The sequence below is a fragment of the Triturus cristatus genome, chromosome 8, assembly GCF_964204655.1.
Source record: "Triturus cristatus chromosome 8, aTriCri1.1, whole genome shotgun sequence".
NCBI classification, from domain to species: Eukaryota; Metazoa; Chordata; class Amphibia; order Caudata; family Salamandridae; genus Triturus; species Triturus cristatus.
Window position 1 is genome coordinate 170938601 of NC_140591.1, and position 19299 is coordinate 170957899.

The 19299-nt window shown below is 42.4% G+C and overlaps 1 protein-coding gene across 3 annotated transcripts in view; it reads left to right on the top strand.

The window, feature by feature from the left end:
• The window catches only part of BRWD1 (bromodomain and WD repeat domain containing 1), a 2304433-nt gene that overhangs the window by 1559498 nt on the left and 725636 nt on the right, over positions 1 to 19299 (top strand). For all 3 annotated transcript variants that reach the window (XM_085621250.1, XM_085621251.1, XM_085621252.1), the window contains exon 28: positions 1695 to 1806. In XM_085621250.1, coding sequence (XP_085477376.1) covers positions 1695 to 1806 — 112 coding nt within the window. The remainder of the gene's footprint in view (positions 1 to 1694; positions 1807 to 19299) is intronic.

A 19299-nucleotide genomic window follows, 5' to 3' on the forward strand; every position in this document is an offset into this window, starting at 1 on the left:
CAGGCCCTCTGCTGCAAGGAACCTTACACTGTGTTTCATGCTAATAGGGTGGTGCTCCGTACTCATCCGAGCTTCCTGCCCAAGGTGGTTTCGGACTTCCACATTAATCAGGTGATCACGTTGCCCACCTTCTTTCCTCAGCCGACCACTCCCCCGGAGAGAGCTCTACACTCTCTTGACCTCCGGAGGGTTTTGAGATTCTATCTGGCTAAGACCCTTACTCTTAGAAAGTCAGACAGGCTCTTTGTTAACTATGGACCCACTAATACCGGGCTGGCTGCGACCAAGAGGTCTATCTCTAGATGGATTGTCTCTTGTATAGCTTTGGCTTACCAACTGTCCCACAAAGTTCTACAGGGTAAACCTAGAGCACACTCTACTCGAGGGAAAGCTTCTACTGTAGCACTCCTTCGCAACGTTCCCATGTCTGAGATCTGTAAAGCGGATACATGGCGCTCAGTTCATACTTTTACGCGCCATTACTGCCTAGATTCAGACGCGCAGGCCGACGCCCAGGTGGGGCAGGCTTCTCTGAGGAACCTGTTTGCATAACTGTAAATGCAAAATGTGTTTTGCTGTTTATTTTTTAACTGTTTTTTGCTCGTCCGCGAGACTTTGGGTATGGGCTTGCTACTCTATTCATAGATTATGACTATTGATGAGTATCCCCTGGATGAGAAGGATTAGTTACTTACCTGTAATCCTAGTTCTCATCCAGGGGTATACTCATCAAAGTCATAAGCGACCCACCCACCTCCCCGGACGAGCAATTTTTCTCTTTAAATAAGTGATGTATGGAAGGCAGATCTACTCAGGTGCGGAGTCACCGCCAAAAAGAACTGGCCCAACTGCCACCTGTAGTGCATCATGGGAGCAGGGGGTCACAGGCAGGCCTTAAAGGCACGGTCCCCCTACTCTAATGCCTTAAAGGCAGGGTGTCAGTTTTCTTGGTTTCTTGATACTCTACTGCAGCCTACTGGCGAATGCCTACAATTATATGTTGCTTTATGGCAATAAAGCAGTGTTGTGTTATAATTTGCCTGATGCTTCCTTTTTTCCTTACGGGTTACGGGGGCACTACTATGCAAAAATATGTAATTTACAGCATTGCCATGTTTTGAACATTATTAGGCTGCATTTATATTTTATCACATATGTATATATATATATGTGTATATATATATATTTTCTATATGCTCTGGGATCCCGCACATGGGCGGGGATTATTCATAGATTATGACTTTGATGAGTATACCCCTGGATGAGAACTAGGATTACAGGTAAGTAACTAATCCTTATTGAAGTTTGAATTCTATTGTAATCGGTGATGATTGTACAGTAAGAATGTTTGAAGTATAATACTCACCATGAAATTTCACGTAGCTCCGCTCTTGACTGTAAATATTCCATTTGATAGCTGACAGCCTTACCACCATTATGGTTGCTATGTTCAAGGGGAAGGTGGTAGATATACCAATATAGGTTAGGAGGCAATGTTTAAATTAAAGATTTTAATTGTGTAAATGGACATCAGATTTGCTGCAATATGTCCTGCTAGGTTTATTTCTCTGCCTTTTTCAACTACGTTCGCTGCTTGGTACAGTGATGTAATGTTACAAATAAGTGAAGTGTTTTTCATTCTTTTTTTTTGTATGTTTACTTTCTTAACATGTTGGTGAATGTAATTTTTTCAGGTGACCGGTTCAGATCTATAATAGATGATGCCTGGTGGTTTGGAACAGTGTTGGCTCAAGAGCCATATCACCCATATTATCCGGATAGTCACTTTCAGTGTTACAGTGTTAGGTAAGTGAACAATTTTTTTTTATTATTGGTTTTTAAATGTGTGCTATGGGAAGGTTTCCCTTATTGTTTCTATTATCATCACCAAACCATGTCTGCATGGAATCTTCAGGTTGAAACTGTTATTTTTATACACTTTATTTTGGGGTTTTTGTGGGATCCAGGGTGGTTACAACCTCCAGAGGTGACCGGATTGGTGCATTATTAAAATACCTCAAATATATAATCTCCAAACATGAATGCCAAAATCACAAACAAAATAAATCAACAAGTTGTATAGGCATGTTATCAAGCACAAATCAGCAGAGTTCATTGGCCCCTTCGTTAGACGTGTTGTCCGAAGATGAGAGACCTCCCAGTTGAGCACGTTGCAGGATATCCGGCACGGCGGTGGCAGGTCAGGTTCTGTCTCTTTTAACATAGGTTTGAAACGGTGGCCAAATCCGTTCAAACTTGTACATTCTATCATTGATTAATATGTATAATCGTTTTATGGCAAAAATATGCCACATCAAAGTCCATCACAGTGTGAGTCTCTCAGGGAGCTGGTTCGTCTAGCTGTGGGCAATTGGGAGTCGTGCTGCTAAAAGGAAGAAGGTAGGGTACCTGCCCTGCAAGTCGTTTAGGGATAGATCAAGTTCTCTTCCAGGGGATACTCATCAATAGTCATAAGGACTGAATAATCCTCGCCCACATGCGGGATCCCGGAGTGTATGTGTATAGATATATATATATATATTCACTGAAAAAACCATAGGTTTCACACATGTTATAGTTAGCGGAAATTTTACTGATAAAAAACCAATGAAATTCCCCCGTTATAGTTAGTGCAGGAAACTATAACTCACGCGACCGCAATCCTCTGCTGATGCTAATACTGTATTTAGACACTTATTTGCCCATGTCTTCTTCCATAAATTTTTAGCTATACACATATTACAAATATTTTTTTTTCATAAAGACACATATGTCATCAGCAGAAGATTGCGGTCGCGTGAGTTATAGTTTCCTGCACTAACTATAACGGGGGAATTTCATTGGTTTTTTATCAGTAAAATTTCCGCTAACTATAACATGTGTGAAACCTATGGTTTTTTCAGTGAATTTGCAAGGTTTTTTAAATGCTAATTCCTAACTATAACGTGTGTGAAACCTATGGTTTTTTCAGTGAATTTGTACGGTTTTTTAAATGCTAAGTTACTTTACGCCATTCGTGGCGTGCGCGCCCACTTAACGCAGTTCGTTCCGTGCGCGCACAGTGAGCACGCGGTGCGCTTCGCGCACCGCGCGCCCACTTTACGCAGTTAGTGCCGTGCGCGCACGGTGGGCACGCGGTGCGCGTGCCCACGTTACGCTAGATGGGCCATGTACGCACGATGCGCTTCGCGCACCGTGCGCACATGGAGGACATATGATGCGCTTCGTTGTGAAAGGTTAAATTGTATTTTTTTTAAGTGTTGATAAGCCATGCACAAATGGTGCCCTTCAGGCACCATTTGCACACGGGGTGGGGAGGGTGTGGATAATTTTTTTTTTTCAATAATTTTTTACCGTACGCGTACGGTAAGCGTAATCGGCGAAATTAACGAAAAAATTAAAATTGTGTTTTTGGCCTTGGGGGATCTTTGGGGACTCCCTCTACATGGCTAGGTGCTTTGGAGCTGGCTAAACAGCTCCTTTACATGTTTTTGCCCTTTGTTTTGTAATCCACACTCTGAGTGCGAGAGAGAAAATGGCGGCCGCCGCTTCCTGGTTTCGACCGATTCGAATGTTTACTAAGATCTAACAGCCAATCAGAATCGCGCTCGCGCACGTCACCGTACGCGTACGGTAAGCGCACCGTAAGCGCACCGTAAGCTGGCTCAGATATATATATTGATTTAAAGGCTATTTTCTCAGAATCTACTGAACAGATTTACACCAAACCTACAAAAGGCACTTCCTTGACCTGAGGACTACCTCTCTGCCAAATTTCTAGTAATTCTGTTCAGCCGTTCGGGCTGTAGCTGTGTCTAAAGGTCCTATGGAAAAATGCATGGGAAAAACGCGTTTTGGGACCCCCTTTTATCTCAGCCCCTGCTTGACGAATCCCCCCGAGACTTTCAGGGTAGGAGCGGAGCGTAGCGCCCCACCTATTTTGAAAAATTCACGAGGATTCGTCAACCGGCGCCAAAGTTATTCAAAATAGAATGTTGCGGATTTCCTATGGAAACGTGGTCCTAACTATAACTACCTACTGGCGACCGCCAGTAGGTAATATATATATCATCGAGGAAGCTGCTTTTCACCTCACGACCTCCTGTCCAATTTCTTTTTCGGCAAAGAAGACACGGACCCTGATTTGTGTGCTTAGGATAGCTTTTTAATGTCGCCCATTACGCGTTTCAGTCCTGAAAGGACCTTGATCACATGACACCATCAGTGTCGATAGACCATTTATATAGCTACATTTTTGCACGTGATTGATGATGTGTGATAAACATAGAAGAAACATTTACATACTTTCATTGTCTAAAGTAACACTCCGTGTTTTCCTCCAAGCAGCATATATAAATACCATTTGTTTTGGATGTTAAATGCCAAACATAATTTTCAAAATCAAAAAGGAAATAGTCACAATTTGATAAACGGTTGAGAAATAAATAACTAACATAAATATATTTGAACATTAAATAATTAAAATGTCTTTTTGGATCATCTAAAAACGTTTTTAAATGTTATAAAAACATTGATAAATATTCAAATCTTAAGTGTCATTTTTTTTCCCGTGGGAACGTGAAAATGTCAGGATTATTCCAGGACTTGAACGGAATTATACTAGCATAAATGCAGAACTTCAAAAACAATAATTGAAGGTATGCAACCTTCAATTTTGAACATACTTAATAAAGTGCTGTATGCTACCTACAATATAGATCTAATTCACCTATCATCCTATTCATCTTAAAAAATGAATAAAAACCCTTGTGTGCTGAAATATAAAGTGAATCTTAGTGTAGTGTGATAAAAAACCATTATGTTAACTGGTTCAGGTGATTTAGCAGCCTCAATTTACGTCAAGAATGTATGTCCCATTGGTTTCGATAAAAAGCTTTTCGGTTGGAAACACAAATAGGTTGGTTATGGGACAGCGTATATACAGTACATGGAACTAAACCGATCTTGTATGAAGGCTTGAATATAATGCAGATTTATCAAATTGGTAAAAGGACGCGCGGAGTCTGGGGACAGATCCAGTCAGTTTATAAACAGGTATATAAATCCTCAGTATTATTGAGCCCTCCCGGAGTCTTGCTATCCATATTAAGGATATAGCGAGTTTCAAGTTTTCTCAGCAGATATTCCCTGTCACCGCCTAGTTTGGTCTTGGGTATGGCATCTATCACATGGTATGAGAAGTCCTTTAGATTGTTATTGTGGACTTCTGAGAAATGCCTGGCGACGGGATAAGTGGGGTCGCTGTTGTTGATGGCCCTGATGTGTTGCAGGATTCTTTTGTTCACTGGTAATTTGGTACTGCCTATATATTTGAGTGGGCATGTGCATTCAATAACATATATCGCAAACTCAGTCTTGCAATGCAAAGGTTGTTGATTTTTACCTCTTGCTGGCTAAAAGCAGTGCAGTAACTATTTTGTTGGTACCATATTGACATGCTTTGCACAACTTGCACTTGGTGAATCCGTTGGGGACAGTCAACCAGTTAATAAAATTGGATGATTCAGGACTGCTGGAAACTAAACTATTGTGCATTGAGGGAGCCCTTTGTAAGTGATACTGGGTTTTATTGGAAGCTCATGACCTATAACGGGATCACTTTTGACCAGAGCCCAATTTTTAGATACAATTTTTTTAATGGATTTTTCTTGGGCGCTATAGGTAGTAATGAGTCTCAAGTCATCAGAGCTAGGATTTTTGGTCTGAATCTCTTTTCTGGATTTCTTGGCAATTAAAAGTTCATTTCTGACCAAATTGTGGGTTTTGATAATAGCTTCTTGTATGGTTTTGAGGCGAAAATCTATTCTTGCTTTGCTGTTCGGCTTGTGTCAGGTCTTTTTGGTTACTGCAGATTCTTTTTAGGCGTAAGATTTCCCCAGAGGGGATACTGTGTACAAGATGTCGAGAATGGAAACTGGAAAAATGTAGTTCCGCATTTCCCGCAGTTTCCTTTCTGTAAAACCTGATTTCCAATTTGCCTTTGTTAATATAGACTTCAACATCAAGGAAATTGATTTTTAGATTACTTATGGTGGAAGTGAAGTTTAGATTGACATAATTTTCATTAATTTTTGTGACAAAATTCATAGCTGGCCTTTTGATCCATCCCACACAATAAATAAATCGTCTATATATCTATAGAACATTTTCACATGGTCATCAAAATCCCTTTTGTGTGTGCCCTTGAGAACCAACTCCTCCCCCCAGCCCATAAATAGACAGGCGTAGCTGGGGGAGAAGCTGACTCCCATGGCAACGGCCCGCATTTGCTGATAAAACATTTTGTCAAATAAAAAAATATTGTTATTTAAACAAAAACTGATCCTATTCAGCAGCATAACGTCGTGTGGGGGGCAAGTTGCCTTGTTTTGGTTAAAATAAAATTCCACTGCACGAAGACCATCTTTGTGATTAATACAAGTGTATAGTGAGGATACATCCAAAGGTAAAATTGGTGGTTCCATTGAAAGTCCTTTATTTTGGATAAAAAGTCACTTGTATCCCTAATGTAGGATGGTAGACCTTGCACCCATTCTTGGAGAAAAAAGTCTATATATTTGGAAGGATTTTCTAATAAACTTGCTCTTGCAGATATAATGGGCCTTCCTGGTGGCTTGGAGGCATTTTTGTGAATTTTGGGGATGAAATAGATGTTGGGGACAGGTGGATGGTCATTTCTAATAAACTGATATTCGTCCATAGTTAACAATCTTCCAAGCGACCAGTTTCACATAAAAGTCATTGGCAGTTTCCCTTAAGGCCACTGAATTACTGAGCCGATAGCATGATCTGTCGTTAAGCTGAGACAATGCTTTCAACATGTAGTCCTTCCTTGCCCATAGAACTACATTCCCCCCTTTGCCCGAGTTTCTCACTATGACATTTTTGTCTGTTTGTAATTTGTTGATAAGTTGATAGTATTGTCTGTTTCTATTAGTGATTTTCTTCCTTAAGTAGGACATTTTGTGATTTAAAGATTTGATTTAGCTTGTTACATGTTCACTAAAAATGTCAATACCATCTCTTAATAATATTGGAGTAAACTTCGATTTCTTTTTGAAGGGAGTATTTCTGCTGTGACTGTCTTGTGTGGCCAAAGTGTTAGTAATCAGAGTAGGAGAAAGCACTTGCTCTTCCACATTTTGATTTTCTTGATGTAATTCAGTTAGAACTTGTAACAAATGATTGGTCAGTTGGGAACATGGTCTGTGTATATATACACAGACCATGTTCCCAACTGACCAATCACATATATATATATATATATATATATATATATATATATATATATAACCTACTGGCGGTCGCCAGTAGGTAGTTATAGTTAGGACCCTGTTTCCATAGGAAAACCGCAACATTCTATTTGGAATAACTTTGGCGCCGGTCGACGAATCCTCGCGAAATTTTCAAAATAGGTGGGGCGCTACGCTCCGCTCCTACCCTGAAAGTCTCGGGGGGATTCGTCAAGCGTGGGCTGAGAAAAAAGGGGGGTCCCAAAACGCGTTTTTCCCATGCATTTTTCCATAGGACCTTTAGACACAGCTACAGCCCGAACGGCTGAACAGAGTTACTTGAAATATTTGGCAGAGTGGTAGTCCTCAGGTCAAGGAAGTGCCTTTTGTAGGTCTGGTGTAAATCTGTTCAGTAGTTCCTGAGAAAATAGCATTTAAATCAATATATATATCTGGGGCAGCTTACGGTGCGCTTACGGTCAGCTTACCGTACGCGTACGGTGCCGTGCGCGAGCGCGAATCTGATTGGCTGTTAGATCTTAGTAAACATTCGAATCGGTCGAAACCAGGAAGTGGCGGCCGCCATTTTCTCTCTCGCACTCTGAGAGGGGGTTAAAAAACAAAGGCCAAAAACATGTAAAGGGGCTGTTTAGACAGCTCCTAAGCACCTAGCCATGTTGAGGAAGTCCCCAAAGATCCCCCAAGGCCAAAAACGGAATTTTAATTTTTTCGAAAATTTCGCCGATTACGCTTACATACGTGTACGGTAAAAATTATTTTAAAAAAATCAATATCCATACTCTCCCCACCCCATGTGCAAATGGTGCCCGAAGGCCACCATTTGTGCATGGCACATGTCATTTGTGAAAAATTAAAATATTACCTTTCACAACGAAGCGCATCATATGTCCTCCATGTGCGAAGCGCATCGTGCGTACATGGCCCATCAAGCGTAACGTGGGCACGCGGTGCGCGTAGCGCACCGCGTGCTCACCGTGCGTGCATGGCACTAACTGCGTAAAGTGGGCGCGCGGTGCGCGAAGCGCACCGCGTGCTCACTGTGCGCGCGCGGTGCGCAAAGCGCACCGTGCGCGCACGGAACGAACTGCGTTAAGTGGGCGCGCACGCCACGAATGGCGTAAAGTAACTTAGCATTTAAAAAACCGTACAAATTCACTGAAAAAACCATAGGTTTCACACACGTTATAGTTAGGAATTAGCATTTAAAAAACCTTGCAAATTCAGTGAAAAAACCATAGGTTTCACACATGTTATAGTTAGCTGGACATTTTACTGATAAAAAACCAATGAAATTCCCCCGTTATAGTTAGTGCAGGCAACTATAACTCACACGACCGCAATCCTCTGCTGATGACATATGTGTCTTTATGAGAAAAAAAATATTTGTAATATATGTATAGCTAAAATTTAATGGAAGAAGACATGGGCAAATAAGTGTCTAAATACAGTATTAGCATCAGCAGAGGATTACGGTCGCGTGAGTTATAGTTGCCTGCACTAACTATAACGGGGGAATTTCATTGGTTTTTTATCAGTAAAATGTCCAGCTAACTATAACATGTGTGAAACCTATGGTTTTTTCACTGAATTTGCAAGGTTTTTTAAATGCTAATTCCTAACTATAACGTGTGTGAAACCTATGGTTTTTTCAGTGAATATATATATATATATATATTACCTACTGGCGGTCGCCAGTAGGTAGTTATAGTTAGGACCCTGTTTCCATAGGAAATCCGCAACATTCTATTTGGAATAACTTTGGCGCCGGTCGACGAATCCTCGCGAAATTTTCAAAATAGGTGGGGCGCTCCGCTCCGCTCCTACTCTGAAAGTCTCGGGGGGATTCGTCAAGCAGGGGCCGAGAAAAAAGAGGGGGCCCAAAACGCGTTTTCCCCATGCATTTTTCCATAGGACCTTTAGACACAGCTACAGCCCGAACGGCTGAACAGAATTACTTGAAATTTGGCAGAGAGGTAGCCATAAGGTCAAGGAAGTGCCTTTTGCAGGTCTGGTGTAAATCTGTTCAGTATTTCCTGAGAAAATAGCATTTAAAAGCATATATATATGTGGGCGGAGCCTAACCACACATCTCATCCTGAGATCTGATTGGCTGTCAGCACTTCATCCAAGAAGTGTTGGCAGCCATCTTGGGACCAATATACATGATAGCACCTCATTAAAAAGCATTGCAGTTAATAGAAGGTTTTAAGACTTTAGTTACATTATAAATCATTTGTTGATGGTACCCTACTCATTTTAGGAATTGTGGTATGTTCTAAGGTGATTTCACCATGTGAAAAAGCCTTCTGCTGGGATATCATGATTGAGAGAAAAATATTTTCTCATGCTTTTACCACAGAGGTTTGGAAGGTGATCTATAGGCTAAACTGAGAGCTTATTTTCTGTAAATTCACATTATCTTTCTCAGTCATGTGAGAATGAAGTCTGACATTCTCAGTAAAACATGTACATCCAACAAGGGCAGAGACTGTCAGTTGATTCCTTTGTGTTCTACTGCAGCTTCCCAGAGTGTTCCAAAGAACTACTAGAGCGCTAACAGTCCTACTTATGATAAACGTATGGCACACCTGAAGCCATCTTGCTTGGATTAAAGTGGTAACACTTAAAACATTTAATTTAAAAAGGAACAAAATGAGGGGGTTCATTTTTCCATAAAAAGTATGATTAGTGCTGCAGAAAGAAAAATTAGGGCACATTTTGAGTGACTTTTTCAAATCCTCTTCTATTTCATTAACAAATTCTGACATGCAGACTGAAACATGCACTTTCAATACCAGCAGCAGTTTTCCCTGGTGAGCAGTAGCTTTACTACAGTGATCTAATGAGCAAAAAGAGTGCTAACATTCTGAATTTATGGCAAATGTGTGACACATCTGAATGCCTTCTTGATGGAATCAAAGTAAAAAACTGAAAGTATTTCCTACTGAGGAGACTGCAGTAAATGAGGAAATTAGGAAACTTCATAACAAATAAGTCTCCCAAGATGGCCACCAGAGACAAAAGAGCCCAAATGTAGCCCAAATATCACCCAGATGTAGCCCAAGTATAGCCCAATGACAGAATGTCCCAGAATGTTCTTAAAAACAACTAGAGCGCTTACTGTCTTCATTATGACAAAAGTATGGCACACCTGAAGCCATCTTGATTGGAATAAACTGGTAACACTTAAAACATTTAATTTAAAAAGGAACACAATGAGGAGGTTCATTTTGCCATAGAAATTATGATTAATGCTGAAGAAAGAAAATGAGGGCACATTTTGAGTGACTTCTCAAATCCTCTTCTATTTCATTAAAAAATTCTGACATGCAGACTGAAACATGCACTTTTAATACCAGGAGCAGACTTCCATGGTGCAGTAGTTTTACTACAGTGATCTAATGAGCAACTAGAGTGCTAACATTCAGAATTTATGGCAAATGTGTGACATATCTGAATACCTTCATGATGGAATCAAAGTAAAAAACTGAAAGCATTTCCTACTGAGGAGACTGCAGTACATGAGGAAATTAGGAAACTTCATAACAAATAAATCTCCCAAGATGGCCACCGGAGACAAAAGAGCCCAAATGTAGCCCAAAATCACCCAGATGTAGCCCAAATATAGCCCAATGACAGAAGTGTGCAAAACACTTATTATTTTGTGTTTTTGCAGTGTTATATAGTGCAGACTTGTCAGGTATTGGAGTGCTTTACATGAGCATTGGTTACATCACACAAGAACAAATTCATTTTGGTTGTAGACATGGGGAGACTAAGTGATTTGACCAGAATCACAGAATGTCGAGCTGAAGCAGAAACTTCAACCTGGTTCCCCAGTTGCAAAGTCTGCAGTTCTGGAAATAACACCACATCCTCTCCCCTAAGTGCAACATTTAATGAAGTGGTCAACTGGATAAAAAAACATAAAGATAACAAATAATTTAAAAGTGCTTTGTCGCTATTTGAAAACTCAGAAAATATGTCCTTATTTTAGTCTTTTAGAGCACTAACCATAATTTTGATGCCAATAAGACCCTTTCATATATGTAATTTCTAAAGGAAATGCTCTAGGTATTACAGTTTTGATTACATCAAGATGATGTCAGGCGTTCCACACTTTTGTAATAAATATAGAATGTTAGCAATCTAGTTGTTCATTAGGATACTGTTGAGAGGCAGAGGCCAGGGGCACGGACTCTGAAAATTGAAGGCAGGTAGGAGGGTGCAAAGGCAACAATTTAACCACACTGAGCAGGCAGGAAGGGCCGTGGAAGCACAACAGACTATGGAGGGCAGTGGAAAGGGGGGCAGGGGCAACAAACCAACAATACAGGACTTGCAAGAGAGGCTGTTGGAGGGAAGATCTATTACGGGTCAAGGAAGCTAGGGGCGGTCCCCAGATCCCCGGGAGCCACCACAGAACTGAGCAGGAGAGTGAGTCAGGGACAAAAGGGGCACCTTAATTTGAGCCGGGGTGCCTAGGAACGCTTGCTCCAAAAATGAAGAAAACAGACATATGAGACATGGAATTGGAGGCAGAATACAATGGCAGTTTAATGAGAAGATGCAACTTCAAAGAAACCGCAGAATAGAGACATAAAGTACAAAATACAGAATCCAGATAATCATACAGCTGTCATAATATTCTCTGTATCTCAATTAATGTACTGACAGAGAGAGAAAACACATCTATAAATGCATCATGGGAAACAAGTTACACCAAGGAAAATGTTACCTAGGAACACTCACGTTTACTCTTAGAGCAAGCATTCCTGCAATTACAATACAAAATCTTTTACATGCAAAAGTAAAGAGAACAATGGTTAAACATAACATGACATTTCATATAGGTAAAATAGAATAAGATACTTCAAGCAAAGCAGAGCAAGACATTTTAAGCAAAGGAAGACAAGAGCTCCCAGCTCTTGGGGAAAACCTGCACTGCCTGTTAACCTACATACAGACGGCGAGGTAGTCCGTCGATATCTGTGGGTGCTCCCTTTTTATATCATTTTGTGGGCTCCTTTGCACGCTACATCTACCTACGTATGCTACCCAAAAGCTTCGTCTGCAGATTTTACCAGACATTTCGTCATTTACCCACTTAATGCTGACAATGGACTGGGTGAAAAGGTCAGTCTCTCAGGCCAATCGCTTATCGTAAGTTCCATAGAGCAAGCAGAAAATAATGGGTATTGTACGGGAATTCAATATATTCAAGTATAAAATCTCCTCAGTTCTCCTAACTTGACGCTCTGCGGTTGCCACTTCCTTAAAAGCGGGAAACCTGCCCAGGAAGCAAGTACCAGTCCAGGATGCAGCCTACTGTATGTCGACAGCTTCAGGGGGATGTTGAACTTTGATACCGAGCACGGAGCACTCGGGTAGGGTGGGGGCTACTAGTTTGGATAAGAAGGCCTCGCAGACCTGCCTTCAGACTGCTATACACTAAAATTGCAGAGCTATGGTCAATTTAACAAAGAGGCCTACATATTGAACAGAAGGGCCTACACAGGGGTTTTATGCTGGCTGAGTGGTAAGGATGTCTCAGGATAATTATATAGCAACACAGGACCCGCTGGTCAATTTAATACGGCCTACAAATGCAGCTGGCAGGGCAAGGACAAGGGTCTCATACTTCAGGTGTGGACAGAACGGGCCAGGGGCCCCCTGTGATACAAAATCTACCCTCCTTCAAGGCTGTGGCAATGTAATAGACCATTGTGGGCAGAAGGAAGAGGCAATGGTAGTAAAACCATACATGCCAACAGACCCGATTCAGCCAGGAAACATCCAATGTTTTTAAGCTCAAATGGGCTTTATTTGATCTGTCTCCTGTCTACAATATCCTCTTTTTCAATGTAACTCAAAGGGGAAAATCAATACCCCAGTTTTTTTTCAAAATCTCCCTCTTACCAAGTTCAAAATGTTCGCAAGTATGGTACATTGGATCATGGAAGGAAATGGGATAGGGACATGGACTTGGATAACAGAGGACAGGAGGGACATGGAGAGGTGCACCAAACTGACCCTGCAGGGCAGGCATCAGGGTTTGCAACAGCACAATACACCACACAGGGCATGCAGGACGGGAGTGCAGCACAACAATCCATAGAAAGCAAGAGGGAGGGGACAGGACCATGCACATGGACAACAGAGAACAGAGGGGCAAGAGGCAAAGGTAGCTAGCTGACCATAATGGACAGACAGGAGAGAAAGCTGCAGCATAACAGACCATAAAGGGCAGGAGGGACGGATCAGGGGCATTACAATGGAACAGACAAGCCAGGAGGGAGGGAGTAGGGCTGGGGGCAAGGGGGCAGGGCAGGAGCAGCAAGATAGCCATGGAGGTCAGGCAGGATGGGCACTAGAAGCAAGACACACCATGAAGAGCAACAGTGAGACTGTGATGGCATACACACAGACCATGGAGGGAAGGTGGGAGGGGGTCAGGGGCAGCTAACTGACCACACAGGGAAGGTGGGAGGGGCCATGGCAGCACAGAAGACCATGCATGGCAAGTGGGAGGGTTAGTGGCAGCACAATGGCTATGATGGGCAAGAAGGAGGGTGGAGGGGCATGCACAAAGGACGATGGAGGATAGAAGGGAGGGTCAGGACCTGTGCACAGACAAGAAAGTTCAGGGGAAGGGACCTCACAACAGACCACACGGGGCAGGCAGGAGGAGCAGTTGCAGCACAACAGACCAGGGAGGGCAGAAGGGTGTGGCAGTACAATGGACCATGTAGGACAGGAGGAAGAGGATAGGGGCATGGCATGTGGACAGGCAGGGTGGAGGTGGCAGGGACAGGTTACAGTCATCTGACAATGCTAGGCAGGTGGGAGGGGAGTGGCAGCTCAACAGAACACTCAGAGTAGATAGGAGTGGCAGGTCCATGGGACATGGTGGGCAAAAAGGATGGAGCAGGGGCATGCACAAAGACATCGGAGGGCAGGGGGAAGGAGAATAGGGGCAGCAAGCTAAGCACAGAGTTTAAGCAGGAGGTCAATGATGGGGCATAGAATTGGGCAATGGAGGGCAGGAGGAGTGGACTGGTACATCATACTAAATTGAGGGCAGTGGCAGCACATCAGACCATGCATGGCAGGAGGGAGGAGGCTAGTCCATGGATTCACACAACAGAGGATAGGGAGGAAGGGGATGGGGCAGCAAGCTAACTGTTCAGAGAAGGCGGGTATTAGGAACTTTATTGTTTTTAAAACATTGTGTCTGTGCAAACTACTTAAAATATGAACAAGTATGCAGCATAATCTCACTTTTATTCAGGAAGAAGAGGACGTTTGTGACTGTGACTCCGGGCTCACTTGGCAGAAACACCCCCTGACCCTCCACCCCCTATCGCAAAATGTAATGCCCGTGAAAAGGGTAGGTGAACACAGTGTTATATAGAACATAGTCCTGAGAGCACGATTGAAAATGAAAACTAGATATAGTGTATGGTATAAACTATGCACCAAAAAGTGTGATATAAGATGAACCGGGCGTGAAATATAATATGCAATACATTGTGCGCAATGACAGATTCATTGGAGAGCGCGAGATAGCACAGGCACTAGCGCGTGCTATGCGATATGCGCCTTGGAGTGTAATATGCACAGGGCAGTGTTGTGTAACCTAACTAGTCTCTAAAGTTGTAATATAAAATATGTGCTGGGGAGTGTAACGTTGCATATGCACTGTGACAAAGATATGGATCCCAGATTGTAATATGTATGGCATAGCACTGTGCGTTATAACATAGGCATCGAGAAAGGCACGTTAGATGGGGCAATATAACCCGTGCGAAGACAAGTGTGGTATGACATATTCACGGGGTGGTGTTACAGTGCACATGGGCTAGAGAGTGTCATAGCATATGCACTAGCTAGTGGAATACAACACAGAGGTGTGTGGCACTCGGCAGGCAATGGTGGGTGTAACACAGCATTGGGCTCTGTCAGGAGCACGCTGTGACTCTCAAGTGATGTTCGTCCCCTTTCCAGAGAGTAAAATAAAAAGTATTACACATCCAGCAGTGGATGTGTGTTTTATTAACCGTGAGGGGGGGTTCTTGCATAGTTTTGGTCGAATTTTTGTCGAATCCCCTTTGAATGGCTTGGTGTGCATGTGTATTAAATGTGCCCGTCAATAGCTACCCATGTTTGTATAAATAAACGACAAGGGTGTCTACCAGGATTAGGCACGGTAGGGCATCAGACATGTCAGAGCTTCACTAGTGGTGTAAATACATTCCACGTGGATTCATTGCATGCATAGTCGCCTTTTAATGAATATCACGCAAATCGTCATGGTGATAGGTACGTACGGTTTGTCCAGCATGTCCTAGGTGTGTCTATAAATATATATTTTTTTAAAATAATAAAAAACAGTGGCCGGCCCTGGGGATTGGGGTCAAAAAAATATAATTAGGAGACTGGCCCTGGGGGATGGGGTCATCAGGGCCAATAAATTAGAATAAGAAGGGGAACCAAACAGCCCCCCTTCTTAAAAAACTAAAATAAATAAAAGACTGGCATCGTGCCGGAGGCCATGCCCCCTCCGTGCAGCACTCTGCAAACGCGCCCCCAACAGGCATCTCCAGTTTGCACCAGGGAGCTGCGCTGCAGCCAGGTGTTCTGAGGCCAAGCCCCTTTTTACACCTCTCTGCAACGCAGCTCTGTGGCGCTTACTGGAGGTACCTAGTGGTCTAGTTTGACCCTAGGGACCCTTAGGATTCAAGGGGACTTAATCTCTCAACTTAGAACAGCCACAGGGCGCGTTTACACAGTGGTGAAGGGAGGGGACGGGGCCTGAGGTGACGTGTGCAAACACGCACTATGGCACGTTTTAAATTGGGGATATAATTTCCCTTCAATACTGAGGGCCCCTGGGGGCTAACTAGCCCACCAAGTGCTTCCAGTAAGCGCCACTGAGCTGCATTGCAGAGAGGTGGTCCAGGCCGTGCCACTTTTTACACCTCTCTGCAACGCAGCTCTGTGGCACTTACTGGAGGTACCTAGTGGGCTAGTTGGACCCTAGGGACCCTCAGGATTCAAATGAACTTAATCTCCCAACTAAAAATGGACACAGGGCGTGTTTACACAGTGGTGAATGGAGGGGACGGGGCCTGAGTTAACGTGTGCAAAAACGCCCTGTGGCCTGTTTTAAGAGGTAGTTTTAATCTCCATGCCCTATTATATACTAGGGGCTTACAGAGGAGGTCATGCTAATCACAGGGGGACCCCAACGCATAATGTTCCCTAGTGTATGTAGGTGTTTTCACTGTATTCTAAGTGTCTTTTAACATAGCACTGGCTCTAGGACTGGTTAGTCAGACTCAGTTACCACCAGTATCCGTCTGAAAAAGTTGAGGGCACAGGAAGATTTTGCAACAAGGCTTCTTTCTGCTCTTCTTTTTGTTCTTTCTGCACGTTATCCTTCTTCCTGCACTTATCTTCGTATTTGAGGACTTCTGTTGCTTCTTTCTGCACTTCTTTTGTTTCTTTCTGTGCATTTTTTCTTCTTTCTTCGCATGTCCTATCTCTGTAGGCATAGTTAGAAATTAGCATTTAAAAAACCTTTGAAATTCACAGAAAAAACCATAGGTTTCAGGCACGTTATAGTTAGGAATTAGCATTTAAAAAACCTCAGAAATTCACTGAAAAAACCATAGGTTTCAGGGGTGTTATAGTTAGCTGGACTTTTCACTTGTACAAAACCATTGAAATTCCCCCGTTATAGTTAGTTCAGCTAACTATAACTCGCGCGCCCGCAATGCACTGCTGATGACGTCACATATTACATCACTCATGACATGGTCAGTGACATCACTCATGACATCACTGATGACATCTCAAATGACATCACTGATGACATCACTCTTGTGATAGAGTGGCAGACCTCCTCTCACCCTAATATAACCTTTGATACACACATTCAAAAATAGAGACTAAAATTTTCAAAACAATGGACATACCAATACCAGTTACAACAACCTCTTCAGTAATTCTAAGATCCACATACACATCCACTCATTCACCAACAGTCCTATACAGTCACTCATACATGTACTCACTCATCATATGTACTCATACACCTATACATCCTGTTACACAATGCCACTCATCCATAGAGTTACTCACACACATAGTCACTCATGCTAATAAAGAATCAAACATACATTTACTTGCATATACAGTTATACACACACCACCATACTTACTTCTACGGAAACTTACACATACTTATTCTTTTAAACAATCACTTATAGAAACACATACTTATTCATACAGGAACTCTTTCAATCTCTCACTCTCACATATACTCACATATATACACCAATAGTCACATATACTAGTTTAAAACATATGTAGTTACTCATAAAGACACTATTGAGACAGTCATTCACTCACTAACACACCCATACACACACTCATCCACCCATACAGTCCTGCACACATGCTGTGTTCAACACATACAAACAGTGAGTCACTCATTCATGCACCTATGCACTACGTAATACCCCCCACCGAACCATGCAGACACTCAGACTGATACTCAAAAAACCAACTAATAACCTATATAGACACCCATGTAGCTACTCACCAACCCATGCAGCCACTTATACACAAAGTGAGAGACTGATACAGATATTTACATATTTAAACATTACTCACTAAGCCATGTATTCACTATGATACACTTAATCAGTCAGTTACACAATCAATTTTTCAAAAACAAATCATCCATTTAGACACTTATATACCCATTTATTCTTCCATCGACCTTGAGATATACATATATAAAACATATTTAATTTTCAGAAAAACACACATTCACTGGATGATGTCATCAGTGATGTCATCAGTGATGTCATTTGAGATGTCATCAGTGATGTCATGAGTGATGTCACTGACCATGTCATGAGTGATGTAATATGTGACGTCATCAGCAGTGCATTGCGGGCGCGCGAGTTATAGTTAGCTGAACGAACTATAACAGGGGAATTTCAATGGTTTTGTACAAGTGAAAAGTCCAGCTAACTATAACACCCCTGAAACCTATGGTTTTTTCAGTGAATATATATATACATATACACACACATTCACACACACACACATACTTACACACATACCTACTCTGGCCCACAAGTGTATAACACTTCCGAAACATACGTGTGTGTGTGTGTATGTGTATATATATATATATATAGGTGCAGCCTGAAACTGTTCCAATAGGGCAAACCGCCAAAATTACATAGGTTTCTCTTGCATGAAAATAATCCCCTAAATACATCTTGTAATAGAGAACATACACTGTAATAGTATTCATACAGGAGTCCTTTATTTTCAGGAAAGGAAAAACAGGTAATAGCAGGCTGCGTAGATAAATAACTATCATAGTACAGTAAAAAAAAAGAAAAAACTGGCACCTTCCTTTAAGGCTTCCAAGATTCTGGACACTGTGCCTCTAAGACCTCCAGGAGCCCCTCTGCTCCCATCATGCACCACAGGTGACACTTAGGTCAGTTCTTTTTTCCGGCTCCTTCTGTGAGGATCCTGGAGCTTGAGCTTGACAGTTTTTGACTTTTTCAGTCAGGAATTGATTTAATTCTTTTGAATTTCGACAATAGAGACTACTTGCCGCAGATTCCTTCACGAAGAATTATCCCCAGGCGTGAGACTTGATCTGGAAACTTTTTTGCCACAGCATCCCTGGGCAAACGTGGGCGACATCACGGGACTCCGCCCAGGCGTCATCCGCGCATGTGGTATCAGCGAGGTCACATAAGACCTGCCCCGGCACGCCTACATCAGTTTTTTCCTTTTCCGCGTACAACGCGGATCCGTTCCTTGCTACAGGCCTGTTTAGGGCCCCTCTTTCTTCCATTCTTTTTGGTGGAACAGTATGCAAATGCCTTCGGGCTTTAAAACTTGCGCGTTTTGTGGGCGTCTTATGTCGGTGACGGACCCTCACCTCATTTGCATGTGGTGTTTGGGGGAGGATCACAACACCACAGAT